The 18,738-nt window shown below is 41.5% G+C and overlaps 1 protein-coding gene across 3 annotated transcripts in view; it reads right to left on the bottom strand.

Annotated features, from left to right (window-relative positions):
* Nucleotides 1-7,103: 7,103 nt before the first annotated feature.
* The window catches only part of PLD5 (phospholipase D family member 5), a 422,250-nt gene continuing 410,615 nt past the window's right edge, over nucleotides 7,104-18,738 (bottom strand). The window contains exons 9-10 of one of the 3 annotated variants that reach the window (XM_023216269.1): nucleotides 16,728-16,842; nucleotides 7,104-8,826 (exon numbers count right to left, since the gene is read on the bottom strand). In XM_023216269.1, the coding sequence (XP_023072037.1) occupies nucleotides 8,570-8,826; nucleotides 16,728-16,842 (372 nt within the window). In that variant the 3' untranslated portion in view covers nucleotides 7,104-8,569. The remainder of the gene's footprint in view (nucleotides 8,827-16,727; nucleotides 16,843-18,738) is intronic. The other 2 variants (XM_023216270.2, XM_023216268.1) reach the window with 2 other exon arrangements.

Below are 18,738 nucleotides of genomic sequence, written 5' to 3'. Positions count from 1 at the left end.
ATGCTGGTGGGACTGTATTTCTTAACATTAGGCTAGGTAAAATGATGTGACTAGCTCTGGCCATTGTGTTGTAAACAGAAGTGACATGTGTTACTTCCTGGTCAGAGAATTTAATAGTTCATGTAAGACGCTCCAGTAATCTCTTTTCCCTCTGGCATGGTGACCAGCAACATTTGCTCTGTCAACCTGGATCTTTAAATGGCCAAGATGAGCTGAGCACCCCTGCTGACCCGCGATGAATATGTAGTGTGAACAACAACAACAACAAAAATCCTTTGTGGTTTTAAACCACTAAGATTTGGGGATTATTTGTTACTATTCGTATCAGAATTCTACCGTAGAAATAGAACCAGTATATACACACGCATACACAGAAATTGATTTATTGAAAGGAATTTGCTTACGTGATTGTGGGGGTTGCTAGGCAAGTCCAAAATCCATTGGCAGCTCACCAGGAAGGGTAAGCTGGAACTCAGGCAGGAGCTGATGCTGTAGTCTACAAGTATAATTTCTTCTTCAGGGAAGCCTCAGTTCTGCTCTTAAGACCTTTTGAGGCCCACTTAAGATTATCGAGGAAAATCTTTCTTAGTGAAAAAATCTGATTATAGACTTTAATGACATCCACAGAAAGCCTTCACAGCAACGCCTGGCTTAGTTCGTGTGTCATTGAGTAACGGGGGACAGTAGCCTAGTCAATTTGACACATACAATTGACTGTCACACTATGGCATAACATAACTAGGCTCCCCAACTTGCATGATCATAGGAACAATTCAGCAATATATCACTGTCTGCAGACCTTAGACTCCTTAAATGTTCTAGCTCTTGTATCCTTTTTATATGAATAACTACAAACTAAATGGCTGAGTGACAAACTCCAAAATACAGAATTTTGTTTTCAGCCCATATGCTAAATGGTAGCTTATGACGTTCTTTTTACTTTTGAATGAGTGTCCACCATAGGCTAAATGTGAAACAAAATATCTAACACACTACCACCAAAGTAAATAAATAATCTTAAAAATCATCTAACTCTAGACCTTCTGATATTACTAATCTCTACTTAAATTGAGCTGGGAGCCATGCAGGATAAATGTGTCTTGATACTACCCCCACTTCCTCCATTTCCTCCTATGACACTTCAATAGACCCACCTTCCTTCATCAGACCTCCTAGGAGTGATTTCGCTTCTGTCTTCTACACATTTCTGTAAACTGCCTACTTACACCAAATATTCAGCATACTATTAGCAACTTTTGCATTTGTTAAGTCAATCATTAGACTGTGTATTTTAAAACATTATCTAAATTTATAACACATCTGCCTCTACTTAACTCTGTGTATTCTACACCTCGTTTTCCTCATATAGAAAAATAGTGGGTCCGGGCTTCTAGAGTTCTAATTCCGCTCTCCAGCTCTAACAATCTCTATGTCTATCATGTAGTCATTTCCTAACTTTTGCATTTCCATGCTCAGTGTTTCAAACACACTTTGTGAGTCGAACACATTTGATTACTATTGATTTGATATTTAACCTTCATGGCATGGATCCACATGCTTCACCATGGAGATCTCTGACATGAGTCTCCGTCCGACCCAAAAGGTATACTACAGTGTTTCTTTTTCTTTCCTCTTTTCCTTCCAAGCTACTTAAAAACGAGGACGGCTTTCACTTTGTCGTGTTAGTTAGGCCCTTCCAGGTTTCAAAGAGCAGACACACAGTCAGGTTACTTCAGCTAATGTGAGTTTATTTATGTCAATACATAGGAAGAAAAAAAAGCAACCCAGGAACTACAAAGTCCAGACTCATTGTTCAGGAATCAAGTATTTCTCCAGTAACCTAAGAGCAGAAATGGCGAATCAACAAGAACTCAAGTTGTCTTGACTGCAGAAGTAACTGCTGTCACTGCTCTCAGAGGCACCATTACGGTGACAGTGTCTATTTTGGCTGCACTTCCTATTCATCATTTACTTTCTGGTATTCAAACTCCCTAAAAGGGGGCTGTGACTGGTTGGGCCAGGTGCCATCAAAAAAGAATACCACTGCTAGGTACACTTTCATTCCTTAGGCCACCCTCTGGCCTGTAAATGAGTCTCTTTGGGTCAGGTACCGAACCTTGGTACAATCAGCTCTGGCCAGTGTAGAGCGCTCACATGGCAGAAAATATGGTTTTGCTCCTGCAGGAGCTGTGGAGGTAGGGTCTCTCCAAGACACCAGGAAAACTATAGATCCACCTATGAAATATGAATGAGAGATAGCTTTATCACTGGGGACAAACCCGCCTTTGTTTCTCAGTGACATTTTCCTACAGAGGATTTTCAAAGTGCTTTATCAGTACTATGACTTTGCTGAAAATAAGGTGTTGCCTTCTTTTTATTACATTTTCTAGGATGTTGCCTTTAGTAACTCACCCCTTTTAAAGAAGCAGCTAGTCTTCGCTTTTAAGTAATAACAAGTGAAATTGTAGATTACGCTCTGATTTGAATGTTATTGGATATTTTCTGAGTTGTCTTTAAAGATCTTCATCCTCCGCCCACATTGGAAAGTAACATACAATTTCAATGTTTTTAATGCTGGGAATTGAGGTCATATTTCCAAGATTGGTTGTGCATTTGTGTGGGAAAACTCTAAATTAGAAACCATCTGTGTTTGTCTTGCAAGGGGCTCAGAATGTCTCATCTGTTTTTCAGAATTTTCCGCCCATGGGGAATAGGAGAGTCCATAAGGGAATTAATAATTTTTTAACGTCTGAGCCAAGAGGAATGGGTTTGAGAGACAGATATCCACTTCATAAAAAGAGATCGTTTCTCCTTACTAATTTATCTCTCAAATAAAACTAAATCACAAATAATCTTCACCCTTACTATGATTTTATTGGACTCCTTGTACATGACTGTCATCAAACAGCCCAATTTTTAAAAAACCACAAAATTGTAGCATTCAGAAACTGCCGATAAAATCAGAATACTATTGACTATTGCAGACTCGAAGTTCACTTCTAAGCCTTTGCTAACCTCTCAAATGATAGTTGTTTTAAAAAAAAATCTGCCTCTCATATTGATTCTCTTTATGAAAAGAGTACCCGACTGCCTCAAATCCAAATTACTTTAGTAAATCAACACATTTTATCCTGTGTGGGTCTTGAGAAAGGAACCTATAAAGCACTCCAAGTTGTTTGGCTCATGTAGGTTGTCAGCTTCTCACCCTGAGCCTGGCGCCTCAGACCACTCGGCCATCCTGACACTCTAGGTTGTCAACTTCTAAGTGCCCAAATGGGAAGGGAATTTACACACTGGGGGGGCTGGCTGAGATGGCTGTTAAGGTGTGTGCTACACCTGAGATTCAATGTGCGTTTGTTGAGCAAACACTAGGTTCTCTAGTGGGGTCTCTATGATTGTTTCTTTTTTTTTTTCACTAAAAGATAATTTACTCAGAATGAACATGTATTGGAATTTTTTTTTTTTTTAAGAGATAGGCATAGTGTTTCAAAGATGCCTCCTTGTGTAAATATACAAAACAGTGGGCCCATTGGACCAGTCGCATCTACCTTCTTCAGAATTCACCACAGTACAGTTTGGTTACTGATGAGAGACTGATTTGTTTCTGAGATCAGCTTGAGGAGAAAAAGAAATGCCTCATCTCCCAGTATGGAAAAGCCATCTAATATTTACTTCTGAAAAAACTGAGCATCTGGTTATACGAAAGGTTTGAGAATTTTAATGATTCCCCCAAATTCAACCCTTTATCGAACCAATTTATTTAGGGATCTTAAGGTTAATAATATAGATCTGTCCAGGTACAAGTTTATCCTATGTACATAAACGAACATTAAAAAATTCAAGATACTTTTTGCAACAGAATTAGAAGTTTAGTAGTTGAACATAGCAAAAGAAAATGTGGAATAGTCTATTAAACATAACTTTTTTTTTCAAATTGCCAAAAGAAGCGTAAATGACCAGCAAAGTTTTAGAACTCTATAAGTACAAGACTGCTAATGGGTCAAATATAAGAAAATTTCATTTTTACGTCTTCGAGAAACTTCTGAGGAATACCCACTGAGTCACTGTAAAAAGCAACATCTTCATAATTCAGCCAAAGATGGGAGTTCTCTCAAATGAGAAAGATAGGCTGCGAACTGGGGTTGACCTCAGGGCTATTCAAAAGCCTCCGTCGATTTAAGTCAATAAGGTGAAAATGGTAAGCAGCTATTTTGTTAACAACATAGAAAAGGAAAATGAAAGATGCTAATTCAAATCAAATTGGAAAATGTTGAAAATAGGTTAATTTATCTAATTTATTTACCTTGGAAATAAATGGAAGTTATATTAATTCCGCCTTTAAAAGGTGTATAATAAAGCATACCAGATCATTGGGAATAAGTACAGAAAGATAAAAGAATGAAACATTTGTCCAGGATATGTGGGGCTGTTTGTAAGGACTGAGTTTGAATAAACAATAACAAAGTATCTTTCATTATAGGAAATGACTGTTCTATGCAAGTAATGGCAGCATTTTACATTCCTAAAGTTAAAAATAATGAAATGAATTTTGGACACAGAAACACACACCAGTGGTCATTGGTATGGAGAGAGAAAAAAAAAAAGTGAATTGTAGGATAGAATTCCTGAGACAGATAGACCCTGGATCTGATCTTATCAAGAAATTCTTATGGTCTTTCCCCCCACCCCGCCCTGGAATTTAGTTCAATAAAAGTTCCTAAAAATCAACAGAATGAATCAGAGTCACTGAGTATAGCCACAGGCTGGTGGGAAGTGAGCTTCTATCAATCCCAGGTTCATCGAGGCACTTGTAACAAACCATTCACTGCATTTCAGAGAAAACCCCACATTTTTCAAAGGGTGAGATCAACCAAAAATGTGATCAGACCCCTGTCACTAAGAACTGCATCGGACATGAGACAAGCAGTAGCACAGAGAGAGCCTGAATGGGAAAAGTGGTGCCCGGAGTTACACAGATGCAAAGTGTGTCGCAGACCTTTGGTTTCTTTGTCTGCTTTGACTTGTTAAAGACGCTAGTTTTCATTCTCTATGCCACAGGACCTAGGAAGTCTGTGCAGCATCTCTCGACAGGATTCTTTTAAGTCAGTGGGGACATGTTCGGCATTCCTTGTTTCTGTCAAGTTCAGGTACCTAAAGCTTGTTCTTTATAGAGCATGGATGTCATCTCACTGTTCCACTTTCTCTCCAGTGGTTGGATAAGCAGTGATTCAATTATTTGATAGGCTAGTGGCCAGTGGCAATGCAGTGGAGGCCCATAGTATTGATCTTTGATGGTGTGTGCAATGATTTGATTTGGGGGGATACGGTGATGGGGCTTGGGAAGAGAATAGGCAGCATAAAAACTGTCAGTGCTCTAATGGAAGTTTTCAACTGGTAGGCCCATCGGAAGGTCATCTTGAATTCCACAGGAGAGAGAAGTGTTCTCCTAGAATAAATTATTGTTTAAAATCAACACTTGAGGATATATAAGGCACTAAGTTAGTGTTAGTGGTACTGAAATCCAAAATATAGTCTCTAATTGTGTTTGTTTTCCTTTTTGCCTCTTGGGGAATAAATCCAGGAATGTTAATGGGGAGCAGTCACCCTGCCCCTCGTAATTTCTGGCATGGACGTGGACATCCACCAGAAGGTGTCAAATTAACATGTTTTTTGTTTTGCCTTCTTTTCCTCCTGAAAAGTAATTCTTGGGATATTTGGGGGGTGGGAGGAATGGAGGTTGATAGTTTGTTTAGCACAGACACAAAATCTAAAAGAAAGGAAAGCCATCTCTAGAGGGATGGATAAAGCATCCAAATGAAAGAGAAAGTTCTGCAGAATGAAATGTTCTCTTGAGAGACATGAACCCATTTCGGACACTATTGGTATGGGGGTCACTTTCTTGGCTGCCACAGAAGGACAGTGTGGCTCCATGGAGTCACCACCGCTGCCCAGACTCCCCTGATTAGGGGCTTGCTGTGTCTGGTGGGCATCTGCTGCTGCTGCTTGGCAGAAAAGCCTGGGATGCAGCTCCTGGTGGTGGCATTTTGCCAGGCCTCAAAAGAAAATGGCAATGCTGGTCATTCCATAAAGGATGACATTCTCTTCTCGTAGCACATACAGCAGATAAGTGACAGTGAAGAGGCCCCATGACACCAAGCCTATGAGTGTCCCATGGCTGTAGATGAATACTGCAGGGGACAACTTGAGAACTAACAAGTTTTGGTTCTTGTGGTTGTTTTTTTCTCCCTTTAGACATCCTTTTTAAAACCAACCCAGGTTGCTTTTGTTTGTCTGAGTGTGAACTTGGTAGGTTTGTCTCCACTCCTACTCTGATTCCTTCTTTCCTTTATTTCTTTATTATTTTTTTAGAGGCAGGGTCTTACTATGCTACCCAGGCTGGTCTCAAACTCCTGGCCTCAAGCAATCCTCCTGCCTTGGCCTCCCAAAGCACCGGGAATACAGGCGTGAGCCACTGCACCCAGCCTGCTTTCTTTTTTAAAATCATCACCAAAGCCATGTTTACTTTATTGGGATAACTGGCAGAGTTATAACTCCCAACTCAAACATGGATTGTGTATATGGCAAATATTTAGAGACTTATGGGCTGGCTATTATTGATGAGGAATTTCAGTGAGAATCTCCCAGTTAGTCATAAAAATATGCTACCCTTAAAAATACAGCTTCCTTCCAGCTCTCCTGATCAACTGGTTAAATATCTCGTGAAGCAATACTTGCGAATAACAAGAAGGGAAGTTATCATAGCCCTTCTATATTAAGTAAATCCATTGGGTAAGATTCATAGGCTCCTCGATCACTTTTTTGGCATTTAGAAATCAAGTCTCCAGAAACGAAAAAGAATAATTGAGTGTTTCCTTGCTCTGAAAATATGTGTATATTACAGTCCTGCAGAACAAGCTCTAGCACGATGTCTAGTTTTGTGTTGATGTTATTCCTGCCAAGGTGGCCCAACACCATGTTCCATTGAAATGTTGACAATCCAGAGCTCTACCAGGGTTACTGTGGTGCCGTGTTCTTTTCATCCACATTTGCACCTGCAAGCTGTGAATTTATTTTCCTTTGTGGATTCTTGGGAGGACCTGGTATTGATTCTATCAAGATATGACAAAGATTATTTCAAGAAAAAGATTATATATTGTAATGCTTAGCATTTATATGGGTTCTTTTGATTTCAAAACAAGTTATAAATATTTCCTACCGTGACAACATCCTTGCGAGGTAGGTGAGTATTACCATCTACGTTACCAAGAGAAGCCCGAGGCCAAGCAGCGAGGAGCTCTGCTTTGAGTCACAGAGTCGGGAACAACGTCGGAACTGGACATCCCGGCCACCTGCTGTGGGCTCTGAAGAGGCCATGCCTCTCCCTAGTGTAGCAATGGTCTCCATTAATACAGGGGTACATATTGTATAGATATAAAACAACAACACACAATTACATTATAGAACAATAATTCAATATTTCTGTTTCTTAGTAAAATATGTTAAGCACAGTATTTAAATTGCATTTCTCTGAAAAGCATTTGGTATATTAAATAGCACAAGGTATATTAAATAGCTCTATAAATGTTTGCTGGCATACTCTTAACAGCATAATGATTCTAAAGGAATTAAAATCCACTGAAGCATGGAGATCTTTCCTTTATAATACCATAAACTGAACAAAAATGTGAAAAACTACTTTATTCCCAAAATGCAGACTTGATAGCTTGCTGGATATTAGCAGGTGGCCACATAATTTCATAATTTATCTGAGCTTGAGAGAAAGGACATATATTGCTGACTGTCGTTTTTTTAAAATACCAATTTGGTAGGGGAAAAAAGGATTCATTTGAAAGGTAAAAATGAAAGACTGCTATTTCCACTTACTATCCACTCTGAGAAATTTGTAGGTTTTCAAAAGATGTTATAGTTAGAAGTAATGTTAAGGTTGAATACAGAAAATAATAGGAACATTTTGTGAGAAGAGAAAATGATAACAAATAAAACCTATGGTATAAGAAGAAAATGAGCAAGACAGAAAAGGATATTTTTCAAGGGTGTTGAAGGCTGGCATGAGATGTAAGCTGTTCACGCTTAGCTGACTGTGTCGGTCTTGGAGACGATTTACAAGGATAAACACTGGTTTTATCAGTCTCTTCTCCAAGGCAAAAATCCTCACCTTCCTCTCTAAATTAGCAGTTCTCAGAATGGTGTTAAAGAGCCCACCTCATGCTAAGCTTCCTAACAACTGACCGGGTAGGTCAGCAGAAAAAGTTCTAAAACTAGAAAGAAGCAGGAATGAAAGTCTTAAAATTTGTATGCAAATGTAAAAACTAACTTCTACGCCAGAATGACATTCTCTGTCAGAGGTAACAAATACAAAAGTCTTAATTTCAGTGTACACGACGCTAAGATATTGTTAGATAGGTATTATGTGTCGTTCAGAGAATATTTTTTATAAGTGTGCTTTTTCCCTAAAAAAAGAGACATATTAAAGTGTTTTTTTCTCTCCTCAAGTCCTTTATGTATAAATATGAAATACGGAACTGTCCTATCAGTTTGTTTATTCATGTTATACGTTCCAGGGATCCTTTCCGCCTGCATCGTCTGTGGCAGTTTTGTTGGAGGGCGGTTTGAGTTTGAACAGGCTTGAGCAGTTCGGCTGTTTGGTTGGCTGTAAGGTTTTGGCATACGGTGAATACCAGTCCCTTTCAAACACATCTTTAAGTTGCTTAATGATGCTTCTGTTGTTCCTCACATCTGCCTGGTTGATAACAAGGCCCGTTCCAGCATTCTGTGTGAAATCATTCCCTACCCAATCAAAATTTCCTGCAAACAAACAAAGAAATAATGTTGAGGAGTTAGAGTCCACTGGGAACATACCCAATATAATGAAATTCAGAGTGGATTCTATTAAAAATCATCACCACCCAGAAATAACAACGGAGAGGCTGAATTGTGTTGACAGCTCCGAAAAAAAAAATCCAAGAAGCCTTACATATGGCATATTAATATTTGCATATTATTTTGGCATTTTCTTCAGCTTTGCTCCGGTGGAAACTCAAAACAAGGAATCTGCTGTTCTTTCTTGTAAATGTTATTTCTTATTGACATTCACAAGCCACACTAAATACAGCAACATTTAAAATATATAGGGATTCATTTAAAAATCCTGTGAGTAATTACTACCTTTTCAAAGAGACAACATCTAATCCGTGTGAACAAATGAGGGATTCTAATTAAAAGTCCCTGAAGCTTTCACATCAAAGAAAACGCTCAAGCCAGAAAAGGAGACTCGGTTTCTAACAAACACCCGATTGGACTACAAATCATTTCCCAGATCCAGGATCTGGCCTCTTGGCCCAGGAAGTGGGGCAGGTGCTATGAGAATAGCCTCTCAAGTATGACTGCCCGTGTTACGTGGTGTATTCATGTTTTCAGGGCTGTCATAGCAAAGTTCCACAAATTGTGTCGATGAAACTATAGAAATGTATTGTCTCATGGTTCTGGAGACAAAATCCAGGTGTTGGGAGGGTTGATTCCTTCTGAGAACTGTGAGCAGGGATCTGTTCCAGACCTTTGAGTGTGGCTTGTAGATGGGCATTTTCTATTTTCTTTCTATTTATTTATTTTTTTTTTAAATTTTAAAATAGAGATGAGGTCTTGCTATGTTGCTCAGGCTGGTCTTGAACTCCTGGGTTCAAGCGATCGTCCCACCTTAGCCTCCCAACATGCTGTCTGCCCTCTATGTATGTCTCTGTCCAAATTTCCCCTTTTGACAAGGACATCGTTCATATTAGATTAAAGCCACACTAATGATCTCATGTTAACTTGACAATTTCTCTAAAGATCCGTCTCTCAATAGAGTTACATTCTGAGGTACTGGGGGTTAGGACTTCAACATATGAATTTTGGAGGGACACGATTCAGCTCATACAAAGGAGTAAGTCTGGGATCTGCCCTAGAAGAGACTTATGTGTATGTCCATCTTCAAGGTGTGGGGGAAGCAGCAGCCCCGGAGAGCTAGAGTAATGGCATTTTCAGTTCGGCTCCATCTTGAGACTAACAAGGCATGTTCCTTGCCAGTCACAACCATGGTCATAGATGTTTCCAGTTGAGAAAACAACCTAAAGATACCCCAAAGGATACAGTCCTACAGCAGTGGAAATTCCAGATGTCCCAATACCCATAACAGTATGTGCTTTCAGGATAGCTATAGTTACGCTTTGATGTACTTACACACTAAATGTCATTACACATAAGAATGTTTTCTTTAAATCGGTAGAATAATAAATTTTGTCATGCTGTCAGCTTACTCACACATAGACACAGCTTAGCTTAGCTTTTACACAGATAAGACTCCTATATAAGAAAAACACACCACATCCCTCCACTTGCTTTCTGTGGATGCCCTACTCTGTAGCTCAGTAGCTTTCTTCTTTTTCTTTTCTTTTCTTTTCTTTTTTTTTTGTGAGACAGTCTTGCTCTGTTGCCCAGGCTGGAGTGCAGTGGTACAATCTTGGCTCACTGCAACCTCTGCCTCACGGGTTCAGGCAATTCTCTGCCTCAACCTCCTGAGTAGCTGGGGTTACAGGAGCCCACCACAATGCCCCCATTAATTTTTTGTATTTTTATAGAGATGGGGTTTCACCATATTGGCCAGGCTGGTCTCGAACTCCTGACCTCAGGTGATCCATCCATCTTGGCCTCCTAAAATGCTGGGATTACAGGCATAAGCCACTGTGCCGGGCCTGATTTTATTTTTAGAGGCAGGACCTCTCTCTGTTGCCCAGGCTAGAGTGCAGGGGCCTGATCACAGCTCATGGTAGCCTTGAACTCTTGAGCTCAAGCAATCCTCCCACCTCAGCCTCCTAAGTAGCTGTGAGTACATGTGCAACCACCGGAACCAGCTGCTGCTTGGTATTTGTATATATTATTTGTATGGTTGGTGGGACTTACTTCCACTTTACAGCTGAGGAGTGGGAGGCTCAAAGCGGTGAATAAATTTGCCTAATCACATGGCTAATCAATGGTACACCCAAGTCTGTATGATAAACCAGGAATTATTCTCATTAAAAAATATCTAGCCATGTCAAGGTTGACAAAATTATCTTTGAAATTACCACCAGGCCAGGTCTGATCTAAGCTCCCAGTTTTGTTCTCTTCTTTGGGTAAGAGCTGATTCCATAAAGGGAACTGACAGGTTTTAGGTAGAGATATCGGCCTTCTGTCCCCTCTGCAGCAACTCAGGTTCCGCTGCAGAAATCCCTAAGATGCTGAGGTCATCCGTCTCCCTGGGCACCCCTGGCCCAAGGGCCTGCAGTCATCTGTGGGAGAAACTGCTGGAAGAAAGCACATCTATGGAGACAGCCAGTATCTCTTCCTTTGCAGCTTTTGTATTTTGGTCTCTGCTCTGCATTCTGGAGCCCTCAAACATACCAAGTCCCTTTTCCATTTGGCACCCCCAGGAACATCAGAAGGTGGTTTCTTGTCTCTCATTTTACTCCTAAACTTTATTCCTCAGAGCCTAGGAGCACCAAGTCCCTAAACCAAATATCGGCAGAGAGAAGGACCTGCCCCCTTTTGCTTTATCCTTCTTCCCTCATCCCCACGCATCATCTGCGCCCTGGATAAACGGCACAATGGTACTGTCAGTGGCTTCGTGGTAGACATAGCTTTGGATGAATTTTTTGATATAAATTAGTGAACTGTCTCCCAAGTGGTACAGAATACTGTGCTGGCGTCCCTGCACAGAGACCCCCGTGGCTAATGTGGCATTCCTGGCCATTCCTCTGAGACACCTGACTATGCGCAGAGGCCGCAGTTCTGTGCAAATGCTCAGTGCCAGGTAAATACAGGACTGGATCTCTAAACTGGGGATGAGTAGCTTCTGTGGGTTGAGCATTGCTCAAGTGTCCCTTGCCAGGCAGTATCTTCTGTTCATTCTGTAAGCAAAAGGCTCCTGTGGTTTTGCGTGTCCTTTAAGGACTTTTGGATATGAGACTAAAATCTCATCCCCACAGCCGTTGCCAGGCACTGTAACAAGGGCAGTGAATATATCATCTCATTACATTATTTCTTCAGTTTTCACTGCTGTCCTCTGAGGTGGTAATACGAACTCCATCGTACTGATGAGGAAGTCAAGGCACGGAAAGGTTAAGTAATTTGTCCAAAGCGGGAAGAGAAAAATATCAGAGCTGAGGTTCAAAGCCAGGTCTGACTCCAGGGTCCACACTTTACTAGTACTCCATGTTGCCTCTGATCCTAAAGGCATCCTTTGTGCCAGGAACTGTGTGCTTCACCCTGGACTACAACGTCAACCTCCCGAGGTCAGGAGCATCACAGCCATGTCGAGAATTCTGCTCCGTGCATGTGCGGACGATACTCTCTGAAGGAAATATACATAGGAATATGCTTTGGGGGCATCCTGGGGTAGGAGGAAAACGAGGGAGAGAGGTTTCGAGATTTTGAAGGCTTATTCTATAAAATACAGCTTTGTTTTCCTTCGAATTCAATGGATTGGGCCAAGATCCGGCATCTTTACTGATACTCAAAAGCTTTAATTAGGCTCACCTCAGGAATCATGGCTCTGGGAAGCTTTCACAGGCTGATAAAGGAGTTCCTGTGCCCTTGTGATCGTGCTCTTCTACCTTTCACTTCCTGACAGTCTGGCTTGATTTCAAAATCACATATATGCTTCAGTATTTTTTCAATTGGGAGACAATTTCATCCAGCTTTTTTTGAGACTGCCACTGCAGCTTCCAAAAATGCATGCTGAGCCCCCCATTGCCAGAACTGTAGTGTCACTCAGAGGGACATGATGATGAGGCTGCAAGAGAGCTCGCTGGGAAGGTTCCTGGGCCTTCGGGTGCCTTCCCTCCACCCACCACCCCCTTGTCAGCCCTCCAATCCTTCAAACCATCTCCTAGACAAGTTTCCAGAGCTTAACTCAAATGTACCCCAGAGATTTCAGAATTAGAGAGATGACACTGTGTGGGGGTTCTTCTGTGAGTCTTGTGAAGACTTAATGGAGGGATGATTCTGTGCGAGGTCCACTGTGGATATTTCTCAACTCCGCGTTCTCAGCAAGTATCTCAGTGATGACTCAGGAGATAAAGCAAGTATCTCAGTGATGACTCAGGAGATCAGAACATGCTGATAATTATTAAAATTATTGATGGATTTTTTTCTCCTAAGGTTCTTTGAGTATTTTTATACTAGAACTATGCTTCAGTCTAGGGAATTAATGTTTTGATAAAATATTATGTGTAAAATTCACTCATTTAAGAATGTATTATAGAGGGAAGAAGAAAGGGGAGAGCCAGGAATCAATATTTCCTAAAGATACGGACAGATCAGAGACAGTGTTAGGAGCTCTTCACGTACTATCTTGTTTAAGCCTCTAGCACCACTGAAGAGCGGGTGCCATTAGCCCCACTTTACAGATGAGAAAATAGAAGCTTATAGAGATTACGTGACTTTTTACCATTTTTCAGCATGTAAGTGTCAATGCTGGAATTCAAATATAGTTTTGTCTCACTCTAAAATATTTATTATTTTTTAATATTTTATTGAGAAAGGAGTCTCGTTCTGTTGCCCAGGCTGGAGTGCGGTGGCACAATCTCGGGTCACAGCAACCTCCGCCTCCCAGGTTCTAGTGATCCTCCGGCCTCAGCCTCCTGAGTAGCTGGGACTACAGGTGCATGCCACCACACCTGGCTAATATTTTGTATTTTTAGTAGAGATGGGGTTTCACCGCGTTACCAGGATGGTCTCAATCTTCTGACCTTGTGATCCACCCACCTCAGCCTCCCAAAGTGCTGGAATTACAGGTGTGAGCCACTGTGTCCAGTCTATTTATTTATTTAGAGATGGAGTCTCGCTCTGTCTCGCCCAGGCTGGGATGCAGTGGTGGGATCTCGGCTCACTGCAGCCTCTGTCTCCCGGGTTCAAGCGATTCTCCTGTCTCAGCCTCCCAAGTAGCTGGGAGGACAGGCGTGTGCCACAATACCCTGCTAATTTTGTATTTTTAGTACAGACAAGGTCTCACCATGTTGGCCAGGCTGGTCTCCAACTCCTGACCTCAGGTGATCCACCTGCCTCAGTCTCTCAAAGTGCTGGTATTACAGGTGTGAGTCACCGTGCTCAGCCTAAAACACTTAATTCATCAAAAGTAAACTTTAAAAAAAGTCCTAGTTTCAGGCATTTATTTTTTTAATTTTAATTTTTAAGCCCTCCCCTCCTTTTAAAAAAAATTTCCCACAAAAGAACATTTAGATACAGGTACAAGTCACTGCTGAATGGACATACAACATCTCACTTTAAGTAAATTCTACATATAAAATATCTAGATTTGAGTCCCTCAGTCCTGTCGTGCCTAAAACCTGAACCATCCCTGGGTTCCCTGATGATTAAGCCAAAAGTTCCCATTTTTTATTAAATGGGTTTGAGGTTGTTTTTAATCACTTGCAGCTGATTTCGTATTACTCTCCATAAGTTGGTGCACATGAGAAAAGTCAAAATAATCACATTTTGGGTCACTGACAGTGACAACAGGAATGAAATAATATTCTCTCTTTTTTTTTTTTTTTTTTGAGACAGAGGAGTCTTGCTCTGTTGCCCAGGCTGGAGTGCAGTGGTGTGATCTCGACTCACTGCAAGTTCCGCCTCCCGGGTTCATGCCATTCTCCTGCCTCAGCCTCCCAAGTAGCTGGGACTACGGGCGCCTGCCACCATGCCCAGCTAATTTTTTGTATTTTTAGTAGAGACGGGGTTTCACCGTGTTAGCCAGGATGGTCTTGATCTCCTGATCTTGTGATCTGCCCACCTCAGTCTCCCAAAGTGCTGGGATTACAGGCATGAGCCACCACACCTAGCCAATAGTCTCATATTCCATCACCACCAGAAGGTCAGAAGGATCAATCTTTCTTTCTTTTTCTCTCTTGAGATGGAGTCTTGCCCTGCTGCCCAGGCTGGAGTGCAATGGTGCAGTCTTGGCTCACTGCAACCTCTGCCTCCTGGGCTCAAGCGATTCTCCTGCCTCAGCCTCCCTAGTAGCTGGGATTACAGGCATGTGTCACCGCACCCAGCTAATTTTTGCATTTTTAGTGGAGACAGGGTTTCACCATGTTGCCCAGGCTGGTCTTGAACTCCTGGCCTCAGGTGATCCACCTGCCTCAACCTCCCAAAGTGCTGGGATTACAACGGTGAGCCATACCCGGCCTATTTAGGTTTTTTTTTTTTTTTTTTTTTTTTTTTTTTGAGAAGGAGTCCCACCCTGTCACCCAGGCCGGAGTGCAGTGGCATGATCTCAGCTCACTGCAACCTCCGCCTTCCAGATTCAAGCAATTCTCCCTGCCTCAGCCTCCCAAGTAGCTGGGATTACAGACACCCACCACCACGTCCAGCTAGTTTTTCTGGTATTTTTTAGTAAGGACAGGTTTTCACCATGTTGGCCAAGCTGGTCTTGAACTCCTGACCTCAGGTGATCCAGGGGCCTTGGTCTCCCAAAGTGGCTGGGATTACCACGTGAGCCACCGCGCCTAGCCAGATATACATCTTTAAAATATTCCAATACTCTCTTCTAATGTGATATTGAAAATGGAAAAAAAAAAAAATATGTTCACACTGAGCCTGGGAGTTAGTGACTCCCACATGGCCAGTGGCAGTGTCTGCCTGGGCTGGTGGCCGCAGGTGAGATGACTGGGGGCCCTGGATGCCAGACCCGGCTCCATCCCCCTAATATCTGTATTTCTGAGTCTTAGGGTCCAAGTTTTCTCATTTGTAAACTGCAGATGATAAAAGCTGCCCTCCTTTACAAAGTTAAAAGGATGTATTTTTTACTCACTGAATTTGAAAAAAAAATTGATACAGATTTTGTATTTCTGTATTCCATGAACACGTTTTTTTTGCCTTGAGACTGCCATTTCATCTGTACAATGTAATTACTGCACTGCTGTTTTTGGATTTATGTACCTTCTTATAGATCATTTTAACTGCCTGTGATGGTACTAGTTAAAAGGTTACCATGGACTCATATATATCATGGAGAATTAGAATAGATTTGATATATTAATAATTACACCATTATAGAATGATTTCAGCACCTGGGTCTCTTACCTTAATAATAATAGCTGGCATTAATTGGGTATTATTTATGCGCCAGGTACTTTGCACATTTTATCTCTTCTACACTTCATCCAATGAAGTAGTTACTATTATTAGCCCCATCTTACAGATGAGAAAACTGAGGTTTGAAGAGCTCAAGTTAAATTGTGTAGAGTGGGACATTTGGAAGATGGCAGGGATGGGATAATTGGCTGGGCATTGAGAGTTTCAGACTGTCTGCCTCACCATCACTCATGTCAGGCTGGCTTGTGGTGCTGTGGGCAGGGGGATGACACTGCTCGTTCCAGTACCAGGACACACCTTTGTTGAGCCATTCTCATCCCTGCCTATACAATGAGGCAAAGGGACCAGAAAATTTCTGTGAAACATTTATGGAAAGGTGTCTTCTATGTCTTCTGGTATATAAATCAGGCCATGAAAGAGGTGTTTGAGTGATGAGCTCCCTGTCTTCACCATCCTGTTTCCTGATCTCCATTTCCCCACATTCACCAGCAGTGGTTCCCAAGGCCTTGCTTCCTCCCCAGGGCATACCGTGGAGCACAGCTGGACTACCACTGCCTGGGTGACCCCCACCCAAGGAGCCTCACAGCCCTGACACCTACCAATATAAGCTGCTCCATCTGTCACCATGTACTTGTTGCGATTTAACCTAGGGAAGGTGTGATTCTTTTGTTCTTTTGTAGCACAAGCATTCTCTCTTTCCAGATCAAAAAATTTCTGTAAGACAAAAACAGGTAAATAAGAGGAATGTTTCTGGTCTTGTCCAAGAGCACAAAAGAATGTATTATCCAGATATCGACAATAGACCTCATGATGGGTTATTAAAGCCATAATCTTATTACCTCACGTAGATGAAGCTATTTTTGTTCTCAAATCTAAATAGGCAACAAGAGAAAATTAGCATGCTCAACTAGGTATATAATTAACACTTTTAAGCTACAAAATGAACACAAAATTCCTTTTCTTTTTTCATCAGGATAAGGGCCAGAAGGTTGTTTAATTCACATTGTCTTATTCATCAGGGTGCGCTGGCATTTGAAGCATGCCTCAGGGTGCTTTCTGACAAGCATGGCAATGAACTGAATGAGTATTCTTACATGTTGCATACATTACATCAATGACTAGCTGATTAAACTAGGGATTTGCAAAGGTCAAAAGAGACTTTGCCATAGGAACAAATACTTTTCCATCTGAACACCTAAGTCTAGGAGCTCTTTTGATAGGCAACTGAAAAAAAAAAATCACAATTTCAAACCATGAATTCTGAATTCTGAATTTCAACTTTTATTGACTCAAAAGGCAACATTCCAGTTCACCCAAGACCAGGAATGGGGCAGCTAAAAGAAGGGGTATGACTGCAGGAACAACCAGGCTATGCCTTAGGGGTCTGCGGAATTTCCTAAATTCTCAGACAAGGCTTCAACTGTGGCTAAACTCATGGAACTACATGACTCAGCTCACTGGAAGACACTAGTCAAAGGTGAAAATATCAGTTATCCCCTATATGGGAAAATGGTGAGTATTTTCAGAACTGCCTGGAACCTTTTGGAATGTCCACAGCTATAGAATCATGTGTATTTAAAGGAAAGAAGAGGCAGGGAGGAAAATGGCATGATACCTAGAAAAGGAGATGTCATTTACAGTTTTAAAACCGTAAGTGTTCACATTTGGTTTGAGGAAATAATGAGAGTTGGACTCCCCTCCCCTAGCGTGGTAGAACGGTGACAAGTTAGATGATCACTAAGATCCCTTCTAGCCACAGAAGTTCTATTTTGATTTTTTGTAAAACCCTCGAGGCCCACGGTGCAGAGATCAAAATCTACCTAAAAACTATCTATTCCACAACACAGGTAAACATGTGATCTGTGTGGCTCTCAGGGCCATATCCCCATGGTTATAGACAGTGATACCTGGTTCACCCAGTGTCCTCAGTTCCTGTCTTCTGCAAAATCTGCATTGGTCTCTGGACTCTTCAAAGTGATCTAATAACCTGTGAATGTTCTTAAGTCACAGTTTTATGTTCATGAGGTCACACGAATATTGAGAGCGTCACCACCAATAACAGCCAGAAGTTACCTCGCTCGGACATTCTATCACCACACATGGCCACACGTGTGACTGTTTCCTTTTGGGAAAGATATTATTGTAGAATCAAGATGGATTTCAAAAAGAATAAAATATACATCTTGAGTTAAGTCAAGGATAGAGCCACAGCTTGAGGCTTCAGTAGAAACCCATTTGCTCTAGAAAGTCAAAGATGGCCCTTAAGAGGGAAAACAGCTTTCTCTGGAAGACTAAAATGACAGCAGAAATCAGGTTTTCTTCACTGGTATTATTCGACACCTAATACACTGTGGCTGACAGCAAAGACATTTCAAAATGGATTTATTAGTTTGTTAAAAAAAAAAAAAACAACTCTAAAAAAATCAGCTGACTAGGACAATTTTGTGCTTCACAGTCTTTTCTCTTTCCATGAGCCCCTCATGGAGATAAATCCACATCAGGGCTGGAGGTGGTTGGAGGTGGGGGTGCCCACTCCTTTAAGGACAGAGATTCCCTACCTAGTTCCCAGGCCATGTGCTTTATCAGCACTACCAGGCTCCTGAAGACACG

The sequence above is a fragment of the Piliocolobus tephrosceles genome, chromosome 1, assembly GCF_002776525.5.
Source record: "Piliocolobus tephrosceles isolate RC106 chromosome 1, ASM277652v3, whole genome shotgun sequence".
NCBI lineage: Eukaryota > Metazoa > Chordata > Mammalia > Primates > Cercopithecidae > Piliocolobus > Piliocolobus tephrosceles.
This window is presented reverse-complemented; position numbering and strand designations above follow the sequence as displayed.